Genomic DNA, 14,842 nt, shown 5'->3' on the forward strand with positions numbered 1-14,842 from the left:
ATTGAAGCCTGAAGGATTAAGGAACATTTCAAGGACAGAAGAGAAAGTTTGACACAGCATGAGCAAAGGTGAGGAAGAGGTTGATACACTTAGAAAACCAAGAGCAGGCTGATACATAACCATACTGGTCCCAGTACCCCTCCCTCCTCTGGTACCAAGGCTACATCTTAAGCTATGGCCTTGCAGTCATCCTCCAACTGGATCTGAGCTCTGGCTAAGCTGAGCCTGAGCCTGGCCTAGAGTCACTAAACCATGGGCATGGATACAATGTAAATAACATTGCCGATTTCTGCAAAATACAAATGTGCTCCCAGGGTTATGCTTGCATCCTGGAAGGAAGAGTAACACAGGAGAGCCCAGGCCTTTACAGTCAGCACAAACCACACGAGCTATGACAACCCAGGAAACTCACCACCTTACTGAACTTCCTTTTTCTCATCTGTTAAGTGAGGAAAATAAAACTCACCTACCCATGAGGATTGTTGTGAATGACACAGAACTTGAAGGGATGTCTTGTACAGAATTGGACTTAACACACTGGTTCCCATAACACATCCTCACATCAGCATAAGCTAGCATCTGATAACAATGTTCTGAAGTGCTGGAACCCAGGTCAGGAAGATACCCTTTTGGAATCATGCAAGAGTGTGAAAAAATACAGTACAGTTTAAGGACTATGGAAGGAAGTAAGGTTACAAATTCTGCTTATCTGGTTGGACTCTGGTAATAGTTTGGAACATGGTTTAGAATAAGAATAAGCTTCTTCCTCATTTGAGGAACTAGAGTACATGGTACTCTAGTTAAGAATCTGAACCAAGCCAGCTAAAAGCACAAAAATCTAGTCTTAAAATGTGCTAATCAACAAAACCTTACTTTTATTTTCTGAAAAACTTAAACAGATAAATGACAAAACATGTTCATTAACAGTCAACAATAAGGCGAGGAAGGAATTCACACTCTATTCCTCAAAGCAGCTCCGCAGGGCTTGTGAAACAAGCTTCTGATACAGTTTATACTGTAGTTGAAGCTGGTTTCAGAAAAGCTTCATGCTGGGTAAGAAAACTCGGTGAACTCTTTGGCAAAGTCTCTTTCTGGCCTTTCCTCTTCTGCCAGTTTTGGTCATGGTCCCACCCAAATAAAATGGAGGGATTCAGATTTATCATTACATACAATCTTTCATCTAAACACTGCCGGCAAATGCGGAAGTCCCACCATGCCCTACAAGCTCACTCACATACACAGCATGTCATGTTCACATAACAGGAAACATGCCAAAGATAGACACCCAAAATTGTGGGAAAAAAAAAAAAAAGGCCAGGTGCAGTGACTCACACCTGTAATCCCAGCACTTGGGGAAGCCAAGAAGGGCAGATCATGAGGTCAGGAGTTCGAGACCAGCCTGACGAATACGGTGAAACCCCGTCTCTACTAAAAAATGTAAAAATTAGCTGGACGTGATGGCATGTGCCTGTAGTCCCAGCTACTCAGGAGGCTGAGGCAGGAAAATTGCTGGAACCTGGGAGGCGGAGGTTGTAGTGAGCCGAGATAGAACCACTGCACTCCAGCCCGGGCGACACAGTGAGACTCCGTCACACACACACACAAAAAAGTAAAAGAATATATTTCTCTTTCCTCCACCCCTCTATTCTTTTGACATGAGGTCTCACTCTGTCATCCAGGATGGAGTGCAGTGGTGCAATCTCGGCTTACTGCAACCTCTGCCTCCTGGGCTCAAGTAGTCTTCCCACCTCAGCCTCCAAGTAGCTAGGAGTAAAGGTGCACACCACCACGCCCAGCTAGTTTTTGTATTTTTTGGTAGAGATGGAGTTTCGCTATGTTGGCAAGGCTGATCTTGAACTCCTGAAGTCAGACAATCCACCCGCCTAGGCCTCCCAAAGTGCTGGGATTACAGGCGTGAGCCACCACACCCGGCCACAGATAAATAAATAAATAAATTCTTTTTCCCCCTCTCCAACAGGGGTTCTGCCTTCTAAACACCACATTGTCAAGCATATGCTTCCCACGCTTTTCTCATAGCTTCACATGACGATAACAACTAAGGAAATTTAATATAAATATCAAAGTCTCCCTGTAGGTCTTTCTTTTCTCTTCTAGGGGAACAGGTCCTGCTCCCATGACAAGCTCCCAAAGTGAAAAAATTGTCCAGGGCTAGAGAAAAGTAACTGGCATAGCTGTTCCAACACAAGCTCCCAGGTCTTCCCAGAGTCCACAGTTTGAGTCTTCAAAATTGCTGCTGAAAGGCTGCAGAATGAGTCCAACCTGACTTGGGATTATGGCTATCATACAAATCAACCTTTTGTAACATATATAAAATCAACAATCAAAGGCCAATGAGACAGCCAACTCACAAACTCCAATGACAGCTGATGTGCAATTACTGCCAGGGCAGAACACCGGACACTGAGGAAGAGTGCAGACCTCTTAGTCCCTTAGGTTCAGAAGGGCATTTGACAGAGTGGGCCTCTGATAATTCATGAAATGCATTCTGAAGTCGTTCAGAATGGAGGCTGCAATCTGCTGTGCTTGGGGAGTTGCCTCACTGTGCTCCTGGATATCACACAAAAGCTGCAATCCTTCTTCTTCAACTAACATTTTGCAGTATTTGCTGGCTGAAAGAAAATCAAGCAGAGACACTCCATGGACAACTGGCATTTTAAATATTCCCATGTCACCACATTCACCTTGCTGAAGAAAGAATACAAAGGTTTAAATGCTTTGGTCTAGGAATTAACAGATAAAATGAGTCAATCAATTCTAAAGCAGTACGTCAAAACTTAAATAATGCTTGGTTTGTATGAGATAAGAGTTGCTCATTTTGGTATGTTTACTTCCAGAAAACTCTATCTTCAAGCATTTTTTTTTTTTTTTTTTTTTTTGAGACAGAGTTTTACTCTTGTTGCCCAGGCTGGAGTGTAGTGGCGCAATCTCAGTTCACTGCAACCTCCACCTCCCAGGCTCAAGCAATTCTCCTGCCTCAGCCTCCCAAGTAGCTGAGATTATAGGCATGCGCCACCACACCTGGCTAATTTTTTTTGTATTTTTGATAGAGATGAGTTTCACCATGTTAGTCAGGCTGGTGTTGAACTCCTGACCTCAGGTGATCCACCCGCCTCGGCCTCCCAAATGTTGGGATTACAGGCGTGAGCCACTGCGCCTGGCCCAAACATCTTTAATCCTAGTTAAATGATGTTGAAAACACCAGATGTTAAATAAAATATAATTCATAAATGTTTTAATGCATAGATGAATGTACAAACTAAAGGAATGTTCCAGGAGCTGGAAACAAAGAGCACTTCAGCTAGTGTAAGCTAACCTGCAGCTAAGCCTGCGGCAGAAAGAAACTGGTGGTCTTAGTAATCAAGGCATTTAAATTTCAGCTTGCAGAGTTGGAGGCAAAATCCATACATAAAAGTAGACCCACAAAGGGCTAGATAAGAGAAGGGATAAGATACTGAAGCATCTGTGTCCTAGATGGGGCTGTAGGGGTATACGAGAGTAGGAGAGGAGAAATCTTCTCATGATCACAATCCCAAGTGGGTAATAAGGTTTGAATTTACACTACCTGAATGCTGCTGAGAAATTAATATAAAAAATCTAGCACAAGCCTAGGGAAACCTCTGGAGCACTTCACAGAAGCGAATACAAAACTGCCACAGGGACACGCCAATCCAGTCTAAAATGAATTCTCAGAAAAACAAGCCCTGATAAAGTTGACTTCACAATCCAAAACTGCCCCCACTCAACATAACACACATAATAAGATCAGATAAAGACTACAAAATAATTACTTTTAAAGAAGAAAAAAACAGGAATATCTGAAAAAGAAGCAAATAAAACATTCAGACATTTAAAAATGTATCACTGAAATTAAAGACTTAGTCCAAGAGCAGATTCAGACCCAGTTGGCCGGGTGCAGTGGCTCACGCCTGTAATCCCAGCACTTTGGGAGGCTGAGGTGGGTGAATCGCCTGAGGTCAGGAGTTTGAGACCAGCCTAGCCAACATGGTGAAGCCCCGTCTCTACTAAAAATACAAAAAAGTAGACGGGCATAGTGGTGGGCCTCTGTAATCCCAGCTACTCAGGAGGCTGAGGCAGGAGAGTCACTTGAACCCAGGAGGCAGAGGTTGCAGTGAGCTGAGACCATGCCACTACACTCCAGCCTGGGCAACAAGAGCGGAACTCTGTCTCAAAAAATAAATAAATAAATAAATAAATAAAAGAAAAAGATTTAGACCCAGTTAAAGAGAAATAGGCCAGACATAGTGGTTCATTCCTGTAATCCCAGTGCTTTAGGATGCCTGGGCAGGAGGATCAAGGCAATGTAGTGAGACCATGTCTGTACAAAAAAATAAAAAAATTAGCTGGGTGTGATGCTACATAGTCCCAGCTATTCAGGAGGCTGAAGTGGGAGAGTCACCTGAGCCCAGGAGGTTGAAGCTGCAGTGAGCTGTGACTGTGCCACTGCATTCCAGCCTGGGCAATAGAGTGAGACCCTGTTTAAAAAAAAAAAGAAAGAAAAAAAAATTACCTATCAAGAAATGATAATTAGGCTGACAGTAGACCCCAACAGCAATAGAAAATAATAAAAATGGCCAGGCGTCATGGCTCATGCCTGTAATCCCAGCACTCTGGGAGGCTGAGGCGAACATCTGAGGTCAGGAGTTTGAGACCCAGAATGGCCAACATGGTGAAACCCCGTCTCTACTAAAAAAAATAAAAAATTAGCTGGGTGTGGTGGTGCATGCCTGTAGTCCCAGCTACTCAAGAGGCTGAGGCAGGAGAATCCCTTGAACATGTGAGGCAGAGATCCCACCACTGCACTCCAGTCTGGGTGACAGAGACTCTGTCTCAAAAAAAAAAAAAGAAAACTAAAAATATTTTTTCTCCCAAATGCTAAAATAAAGTAACTATCTGGAATTCTACACCCAGTTATATTATTATTTAAGAGTAAGAATAGGGGTGGGGTGACAGATTTTGTCAGTAATACACCATCGAAATCTGAATACAGAAAACGAGTGGTGGGGGTTAAAAAAAAAAAAAAGAAAGCAGGATGAGCAAAGAAAATGGTATTTAGCAAATTGAGGCCAGGCGTGGTGGCTCATGCCTGTAATCCAAGCACTTTGGGAGGCTGAGGTGGGCGGATCATGAGGTCAGGAGACGGAGACCATCCTGGCTAACACGGTGAAACCCTACCTCTACTAAAAATACAAAAAAATTTAGCCAGGCATGGTGGTGGGCACCTGTAGTCCCAGCTACTCAGGAGGCTGAGGCAGGAGAATGGCGTGAACCCGGGAGGCAGAGCTTGCAGTGAGCTGAGATTGCGCCACTGCACTCCAGCCTGGGTGACAGAGCAAGACTCCACCTCAAAAAAAAAAAGAAAATTGTATTTAGCAAATTGAAATAAGCCTTGACTGTAAAACAGTAACAGCTAAACTATCTTTAAGGATATGAAAACAAGGTAGAAATGAAATATATTGATTAGTCATGTTCTTGGACAGAAATACTCATTTGTGGCTGGACGTGGTGGCTCATGCCTATAATCCCAGCACTTTGGGAGGCTGAGGTAGGAGGATCACTCAAGCCCAGGAGTTCACAACCAGCCAGTGCAACATAGTAAGACCCTGTCGCTTTTTGTTTTGAAGTGTTTTTTTTTTTTTTTAATTTAAAAGAAAAAAAAACTAAATACATTTTTCTAAAGAAATACTCATTTGTCATAGAGATGGGAATTCTCTTTAGGTTGACTTATAACTCTAACATGATGCTGATAAAAATACCGTAAGGGTTGCTGTTTTGGGGGAGAACCCCAGGCATGGTGGTGTACACCCGTAGTCCCAGCTATTTGGGAGGCTGAGGTGACAGCATCACCTGAGCTGAGACTGCAGTGAGCTGTGATCAAGCCATTACACTTCAGCCTGGGCAATGAAGTGAGACCCTGTCTCAAAAATAAAATAAATAAAATGAAAATAAAATAAAATAAAATAAATTTTAAAAATAAAATAAGATTCTTACCCTTCTAATTGTTGTGAAGATTAAATGATTTATTCATGAAGTGCTTACAACATTGCCTGGCACACAATAAGTACTCAACTGAATTCCAGTTGTAGTTAGTTTCTCCTGTTATAACTGTCTGAGTCTGTTTCAGGGCTATTCTGATCTAGTCATCTGCTATCTATTCATATGTCAGAACCACTCATGGCACCATTTTACAATGTTAAGAGAAGTCTACAGGCAAGCTCCTAAAAACCACATTTCTTTCCTTCTTTCTTATCTTAGAGACAGGAGTCTTGCTCTGTTCCCCAGGCTGGAAGTAGGCAGTTGCATGATCATGGCTTACTGTGGCCTTGAACTCCTGCACAAGTGATCCTCCTGTCTTGGCCTCCCAAAGTGCTGGGATTACAAGTGCGAGCCACCAGGCTGAGCCCATAAAAAACATTTTTCTGGCCAGGCACGGTGGCTCACGCCTGTAATTCCAACACTTTGGGAGGCCGAGGCGGGCAGATCACCTGAGGTCTGGAGTTCGAGACCAGCCTGGCGAACATGGTGAAACTCCATCTCTAACAAAAATATAAAAATTAGCCAGGTGTGGTGGTAGGCACCTGTTATCCCAGCTCTACTCGAGAGGCTGAGGCAGGAGAATTGCTTCAACCCAGGAGGCAGAGGTTGCAGTGAGCCAAGATAGCACCACTGCACTCCAGCCTGGGCAACAAGAGTGAAATTCTGTCTCAGAAACAAACAAACAAACATACATTTTTCTTTGTTCTTTCCTGTTGATTCTGTCAGATAAACTTTAGAATAATTTTCAGATCCTCCATCTCCTACCTATTCATTTGAATTATATTACATTAATAAACTGAAAATAAATGACATCTATATGTCTAATAGGTCATTCCATCTTAGAAAATGGAATGCTCTTATAATTATTTCAGGCTTTTAAATTATCTCATAGTTTTCTGCATATGTCTCATTACTTGTTAAAGGCATTTTAAAATATTTTATGTTTTTGTTAATAATGTGAGTGGTGGTATACTTTCCCTTAATTATATTTTCTGATTTTTGCTGGCATTATAAAACCATTAGTTTTTATACACTTGCTTTACAGCTAGTCAACAAGCTAAACTTTTAATTCTAAAAGTTGTTTCTTGGGTTTCCTGTTATAAAATAATAGCTTATATCTCCTATAATACAATGAAAAATTGTATACCAATTCTCAACAAAAGATATCAACGGGAAATTCTCAAAGGGGATTGTATTTTTTTAAGACAGAGTACAGTGGCACTCTCATAGATCACTGCAGCCTCGAACTGCTGAGCTTAAGGGGTACTTCCACCTTGGCTTCACGAGTAGCTGCGACTATAGGTGCATGCCACGCATACCTGGCTAATTTTTTTTTAATGTAAAAAACATAGGTGGGGTCTTGCTATGTTGCCTCAGCTGGTCTCAAACTCCTGGCCTCAAGCGATCTCCTGCCTCGGCCTCCCAAAGTGCTGTAATCTCAGCACTTTGGGAGACACCTCACCTGGCTTCAAAAGGGATTTTAAATGGCAAAACATGCAAAAAATATTTAATGTGTTTGGGAAATAACCCCTGACTCCTGGCCTCCCAATCTCCCATAGACCATTACACAGAGGCAGGTCCATGTTTTACTAAAGGAAGAGTGTCAGCAATAAACTGTTGAGTGAAAAGACCAAGCTATAGGACAGCATGCATAGAATGAGCCCATTTTGTTAAAAACTATATTTCACATACACAGCACATACTAAATATAGCATGGACATAGAAAAGTATCTGGGAGATTATCAAATTATTAACGGTGCTTGTCTGTGGGGAATACAAGTAGGAGCAAACTTTTACCTTCTATTTTGCTTGCGACCCTCAAATAGATTACTAATTCTGAAGCATTGTTTTAAGCTAGTAAGATCTTTTTTCAGTTTCTTTTTAAACATAGCTAAATGCAGAGGACAGAAGTAGACAATTTTTGCACATCCACCTTGAACTTAATCATTACACAGAAAAATAGCTGGAAAACTATTATGTTTTGAACATATGTTGAATACATACGATTTTTACTGCAGACATGACACACAGCCCATAGTGCCCAGAGCTGAACCTCTGGTTGAGAGAAGTTGCCAAGGAGTGGGAAAAATGTCTTGAGAGATCTGAAACAAAAAAAAGTACAAAGATGTTAATCCAGAACTCAGGCCAGTGTTCAGGGATATAATAATTTATACTATATAATTAATATAATAATGTATATAATTTTCATGGCCGGGCACAGTGGCTCACGCCTGTAATCACAGCACTTTGGGAGGCCAAGGCAGGTGGATCACTTGAGCTCAGGAATTCAGGACCAGCCTGGGCAACAAACAAACAAACAAACTAACAAACTAAAAAATTAGCTGGCCCTGGTGGTCCACGCCTGTGGTGCCAAGTGGGAGGATTCTCAAGTGGGAGGATCACTTGAGCCTCAGAAGTCAAGGCTGCATTGAGATGTGATCCTGCCACTGCATTCCAGCTCCAGCCTGGGCAACAGAGCAAGACCCTGCCTCAAAGGGTTGAAAAAAAAAGAATTTTCAACATTTTCCCCACAGGGTCAACTCCTCCCTGTGACCGAGCATACAATGAAGCTATTATTTAAGAAATTGCATTCTGGGCCGGGCGCGGTGGCTCAAGCCTGTAATCCCAGCACTTTGGGAGGCCGAGACGGGTGGATCACAAGGTCAGGAGATTGAGACCATCCTGGCTAACCCGGTGAAACCTTGTCTCTACTAAAAAATACAAAAAACTAGCCGGGCGAGGTGGCGGGCGCCTGTAGTCCCAGCTACTCGGGAGGCTGAGGCAGGAGAATGGCGTGAACCCGGGAGGCGGAGCTTGCAGTGAGCTGAGATCCGGCCACTGCACTCCAGCCTGGGTGACAGAGCGAGACCCCGTCTCAAAAAAAAAAAAAAAAAAAAAAAGAAATTGCATTCTGTACTGGACACTTTATACGTTCAATATCTCACTGCATCCTCAATCTTACATGCTGTCAGCCTCATTTTACAGACAAAGAAAACTGACTTTCTAGAAATGACTTTCCCAATATCACAGAGAAATAGGATTTGAACATAAGGCTAACTGACTCTAAACACGTCATCACTGTATCACTGAGTACAGCCTTTAAGAAAAGCACAACATTGGGCCAGGCATGGTGGCTTACACCTGTAATCCCAGCACTTTGGAAGGCCGAGGCGGGCAGATCATGAGGTCAGGAGACTGAGACCATCCTGGCTAACATAGTGAAATCCCATCTCTACTAAAAATACAAAAAATTAGCCAGGCGTGGTGGCAGATGCCTGTAGTCTCAGCTACTTGAGAGGCTGAGGCAGGAGAATGGCGTGAACCCGGGAGGCAGAGCTTCCAGTGAGCCAAGATCGCGCCACTGTACTCCAGCCTGAGGAACAGAGAGAGACTCTGTCTCAAAAAAAAAAAAAAAAAAAGAAAAAGAAAAGCACAACATCATGAAATTACCTATAGGTCACCAATGCTGTCATCTTACAACTTGAACTTGGCCAATTCTGGATGGCTGCATGCTACTCCAAAAACAAGAGACAGAAACCAAGATTTGAATAATTCACCATTTACGACAAAATTTTTCAAAATCTGGGAATGACTGAACAAATTTAGATACACCTACTTGGCAAAATATCAATCACATAACGATTATATACACAGAGTATCTTAACAGTGTGGGAAAAACTATAAGAACAAGGGGCATCTGTTTAAAGATACTGGACTGAGCACACATTTATACCTCTACTCCCTCCATAATCCCATTAACAGAAAGTAAAACAAAGAATGATGCACATGGAAAAATGGTAACTGATTTAATACCTAGCACTTGGAAAGGTTAAAACACAAACCAGGCTGGACGCGGTGGCTCACGCCTGTAATCCCAGCACTTTGGGAGTAGAGGTCTCTTCTAAAAAAAAAAAAAAATTAGTCGAGCGTGGTGGCAGGTGCCTGTAGTCCCAGTTACTAGGGAGGCTGAGGCAGGAGAATGGCGTGAACCCCGGGGGCGGAGCTTGCAGTCAGCCAAGATCGCACCACTGCACTCCAGCCTGGGTGACAGAGCAAGACTCTGTCTCAAAACAAAACAAAACAAAAAACACAAACCAATTTGAAGAGAACCCCTAAGAGACTTAAAAATGTGGCATATGAGGTACTTTCTGAAGTGAAATTACAGGTCGGGTTGAAAATAGGAGGACTGGGCCGGGCACGGTGGCTCATGCCTGTAATCTCAGCACTTTGGGAGGCCAAGGCGGGTAGACCACCTGGGGTCAGGAGTTCGAGACCGCCCTGGGAAACATGGTGAAACCCTGTCTCTACTAAAAAAAATAAAAATTAGCGGGGTATGGTAGCGTGTGCCTGTAATCCCAGCTACTCGGGAGACTGAGGCAGGAGACTCGCTTGAAGCTGGGAGACGGAGGTTGCAGTGAGCAGAGACGGCGCCACTGCACTGCACTGCAGCCTGGGCGACAGAGCAAGACTCCATCTTGGGGGAAAAAAAAAAGAAAGAAAAACAAAATAGGAAGACAGGTTCAAAGGATTAGGACTCCCAGATTTCTTCCATGATCCTTAATAAAAACATCTGGACTGGGCAACCGCATAAACAATTCAGGGTGGGAACACCATGCTAAAAACAGGGATGTGTCTGGAGTTAAAATCTAAATACTAAATGTTGAGATTCCCTGCCCCTCAACTCTCTTCTTTTACTAGGCTTTCAGACTATTGGCAATGAAGCTTATAATGTTTTTTTTTTTTTGGAAGATGAAATTTCACTCTTATTGCCCAGGCTCGAGTGCGATGGCACGATCTCGGCTCACTGCAACCTCTGCTTCCCGAGTTCAAGCAATTATCCTGTCTCACCCTCCAAAGTAGCTGGGATTACAGGTGCCCACCACCATGGCTGGCTATATATATATTTTTAAAATTTTATTTATTGGCCAGGCGTGGTGGCTCACTCCTGTAATCCCAGCACTTTGGGAGGCCGAGGCAGGCAGATCACCTGAGGTCAGGAGTTCGAGACCAGCCTGGCCAACATGGTAAAACTCCATCTCTACTGAAAATACAAAATTAGCTGGGCATGGTGGTGCGTGCCTGTAGTCCCAGCTACTTGGGAAGCTGAGGCAAGAGAATCGCTTAACCCGGGAGCCGGAGGTTGCAGTGAGCTGAGATTGCGCCACTGCATTCCAGCCTGGGTGACAAGAGTGAGACTCCGTCTCAAAAACAAAAAATTATTTATTTTATTTATTCATTTATTTATTTTGGGGACAGAGTCTCGCTCTGCCACCCAGGCTGGAGTGCAGTGGCATGATCTCTGCTTACTGATGCCTTGGTCTCCCGGGTTCAAGCAATTCTGCCTCAGCCTCCCGAGTAGCTGAGATTATAGGCACGCACTAACATGCCCAGCTATTTTTTGTATTTTTAGAGGAGACGGGGTTTCACCATGATGGCCAGGCTGGTCTCAAACTCCTGACCTCAGGTGATCCACCCGCCTTGGCCTCCCAGCATGCTGGGATTACAGGCATGATCCACCGTACCCAGCCAAGCTTATAATTTGCACATAAAAGAAGTTTCTTCTCTAGGTAAGTTCCAACCAGTTTAGGACAAAAGATCTAAAAACACTACCACCAGGGAACACCTATTAAAAGATCAAATCTAGGCCAGGTGTGGTGGCTCATGCCTACAATCCCAGCACTATGAGGGCTGAGGTGGGTGGATCACCTGAAGTCAGGAGTTTGAGACAAGCCTGACTAACATGGTGAAACCCCATCTCTACTAAAAAATATATATATACACATACACACACACACACACACACACACACACATATATATTTATAATATATATACATATATATATATATATATATATAAAAACTAGCCAGGTGTGGTGGCAGGCACCTGTAACCCCAGCTATTCGGGAGGCGGAGGGATTCCTTGAACCCAGGAGGCAGAGGTGGCAGTGAGCTATGATTGTGCCATTGCACCCCAGCCTGGGCGACAGAGTAAGACATATTCTACCTGTCTGCAGTTTTCAATCAGTCCCACTCATAGCTGTCCCCACGGACAGCTCAGGACCACCATAACTTTAAGAAAATCTCTAACACAAAGGAACAAAATAAACAGCAAAAAAAAAAGCAACTTGCAGGAAACAGAAGCCTTGGAGGAACAGGAAAACTTAAAAATTAGGCTGGGCATGATGGCTCCTGCGTGTAATCCCAGCACTTTTGGAGGCCGAGGTGGGCAGATCCCTTGAGGTCAGGAGTTTGCAACTAGCCTGGCCAAAATAGTGAAACCTTGTCACTACTAAAAATTAAAAAGTTAGCCAGGTGTGGTGGCGCAGCTGTAGTCCAGCGCCTTGGGAAGCTGAGGTGGGAGGATCACTTGAACCCAAGAGGTGGAGGATGCAATGAGCTGAGATCACACCACTGCACTCCAGCCCGGGCAATAGACCGAGACGCCATCTCAAAAAAAAAAAAAACCTTTTTTTTTAAAAATTGGTTGGGCATGGTGGCTCACACCTGTAATCCTAGCACTTCAGGAGGCCAAGGCAGGTGGATCACTTGAGGTCAGTTCTAGACCAGCTTGGCCAACATGGTGAAATCATCTCTACTAAAAACACAACAATTATTGTGTTTTTACAAGTATGCATTACCACACCTGTAATCCCAGCTACTTGGGAGGCTGAGGCAGGAGAATCACTTGAACCCAGGAGGCAGAGGTTGCAGTGAGCTGAGATTGCGCCACTGCACTCCAACCTGGACAACAGAGTCAGAGCCTGTCTCAAAAAAATAAAATAAAATTTTAAATTATCATTATTATGTTGAAAGAGATAAGAGAAAAATAGATATAGGACCTATGAAACAAAAACAGCATATTATATTTTTAGAAGAGGATTCAGAACAAAAAAGATAAATGAGATAGATATGAAAAGATGAGTCTGGGAAGGCCAACATTCCAGAAAAAAATGATTGAAGAAATGTCCCAGGGAGGAAATGAGCTTCCTGACTGATAAGTACCCAACACAATATATGAAAATAAACCCACAAAAAATAAAAAAAATTAACAAAAAATAAAAAAAAAATCAAAATAAACCCACAAGGCAAGCCATTGTGATTTCTGAATACAGAGGACAAAGGACAAAAATCTTAAAGCTTAAAAAAAAATTGCACAGGAGTTCTCAACAGTGATCCTGACAAGTAAAAGACAATAGAGCAAACATTTTTAAATTCTGAAGGAAAAATATTTCAAAGCTAGAATTCTATACCCAGCCATTTGATCAATTAAATGTGAGGGTAAAATAAAGGCCTTTTTAAACAGGTATGGTCTCATTTTCATGACTCTCTTCTTAGGAAGCTACTGGAGAATATGATCCAACAAAAGGTGGGAGTAAACCAAGATACAGGGAGGCACATAAGCCAGGAAACACAGAATCCAACACGAGAGAGGCAAAGGGGGTCCCCCAGGATGATAGTAAAGGAATATCTGAGGATGACAGCAGTTCACCATATACGGTATACCAAACAAGCAGACCACATGGTAGGAACGCAAAGGCTCTGGGAAAGAAAATCCTGAGTAGGTGAAGTGTACAGAATATGTATGAAGATTTATACTTTGAGCACACACTTAGAAAGGCTGTGCATAGAAACAGTAAGAAAAAGAATCAGTTTCCCAAAGTGGGAAAATGAATTGATAGATTCCTAAAGCGATAAAGTCAAGAACAGCGCATAATATGTTATTTAGAAATAAGGAAGTTGGCTAGGCGCGATGGCTCATGCCTGTATTCCCAGCACTTTGGGAGGCCGAGGTAGGCAGATCGCTTGAGCTCAGGAGTTTGAGAATAGCCTGACCAACGTGGCAAAACCCCATCTACAAAAAATACAAAAGTTAGCTGGTTGTGGTGGCACACACCTGTAGTCCCAGCTATTTGGGACATTGAGGTGGGAGGACAGCCTAAGCCTCAGAGGTTGAGGCTGCAGTGAGCTGTGAATTGTGCCACTGAGCTCCACCCTGGGAGACAGACCCTGTCTCAAAAAAAAAAAAAACAACAACAACAAAATAAATAATTTTTTAAAAAAGCTGATGGGAAAGAGGACTGAAATAAGTCATATGCAACAAAATGTTAACAGAGATAGTTTTGGGTGGAAAGATATGGGTTAGTAATAAGTTTTTCTATATTTTTCCCACTTTTTTTTTTTTTTTGAGACGGAGTCTCGCTCTGTTGCCCAGGCTGGAGTGCAGTGGCACGATCTCAGCTCACTGCAAGCTCCGCCTCCCGGGTTCACGCCATTCTCCTGCCTCAGCCTCCTGAGTAGCTGGGACTACAGGCACCTGACACCACGCCCGGCTAATTTTTTGTATTTTTAGTAGAGATGGGGTTTCACCGTGTTAGCCAGGATGGTCTCCATCTCCTGACCTTGTGATCTGCCTGCCTCGGCCTCCCAAAGTGCTGGGATCACAGGCATGAGCCACCACGCCTAGCCTATTTTTCCCACTTTCTACAATCATATTATTATTATTTAGAAAACTACATTTTCTGTAATTAGAGATTACTCTGGATTTTGTAAAGAAGAATGTGGTTCCTGTACCAGATCTTGGAGAAGAGCACGCCTCTGGAAGTCACGGGATATCCAAAGCTGTCTGTCAGATGTCAGGTGGGCTATGATACCTGCAGCAAAATAGCTGACTTCCATTTCCCTGCTACAGAGTAAACTGCTGATATGCTTCAGCGCATCTTCGGTCACCAGCTTGGAAGAGAGCTCTCTGATTTCTGCTATGTTGTT

At 43.1% G+C, this 14,842-nt stretch overlaps 1 protein-coding gene across 4 annotated transcripts in view; it reads right to left on the reverse strand.

Moving 5' to 3' along the window:
* Positions 1-850: 850 nt before the first annotated feature.
* The window catches only part of ZYG11A (zyg-11 family member A, cell cycle regulator), a 61,845-nt gene continuing 47,853 nt past the window's right edge, over positions 851-14,842 (reverse strand). For 2 of the 4 annotated variants that reach the window (XM_074006358.1, XM_065522352.1), the window contains 3 exons: positions 14,648-14,842; positions 8,080-8,177; positions 2,493-2,630 (listed from right to left, as the gene is read on the reverse strand). In XM_074006358.1, coding sequence (XP_073862459.1) covers positions 8,085-8,177; positions 14,648-14,842 — 288 coding nt within the window. In that variant the 3' untranslated portion in view covers positions 2,493-2,630; positions 8,080-8,084. Of the gene's footprint in view, positions 2,631-8,079; positions 8,178-9,525; positions 9,588-14,647 lie in introns of all 4 variants that reach the window. The other 2 variants (XM_005543350.3, XM_045370979.3) reach the window with 2 other exon arrangements.

This window comes from Macaca fascicularis, chromosome 1 (genome assembly GCF_037993035.2).
Source record: "Macaca fascicularis isolate 582-1 chromosome 1, T2T-MFA8v1.1".
Taxonomy (NCBI): Eukaryota; Metazoa; Chordata; class Mammalia; order Primates; family Cercopithecidae; genus Macaca; species Macaca fascicularis.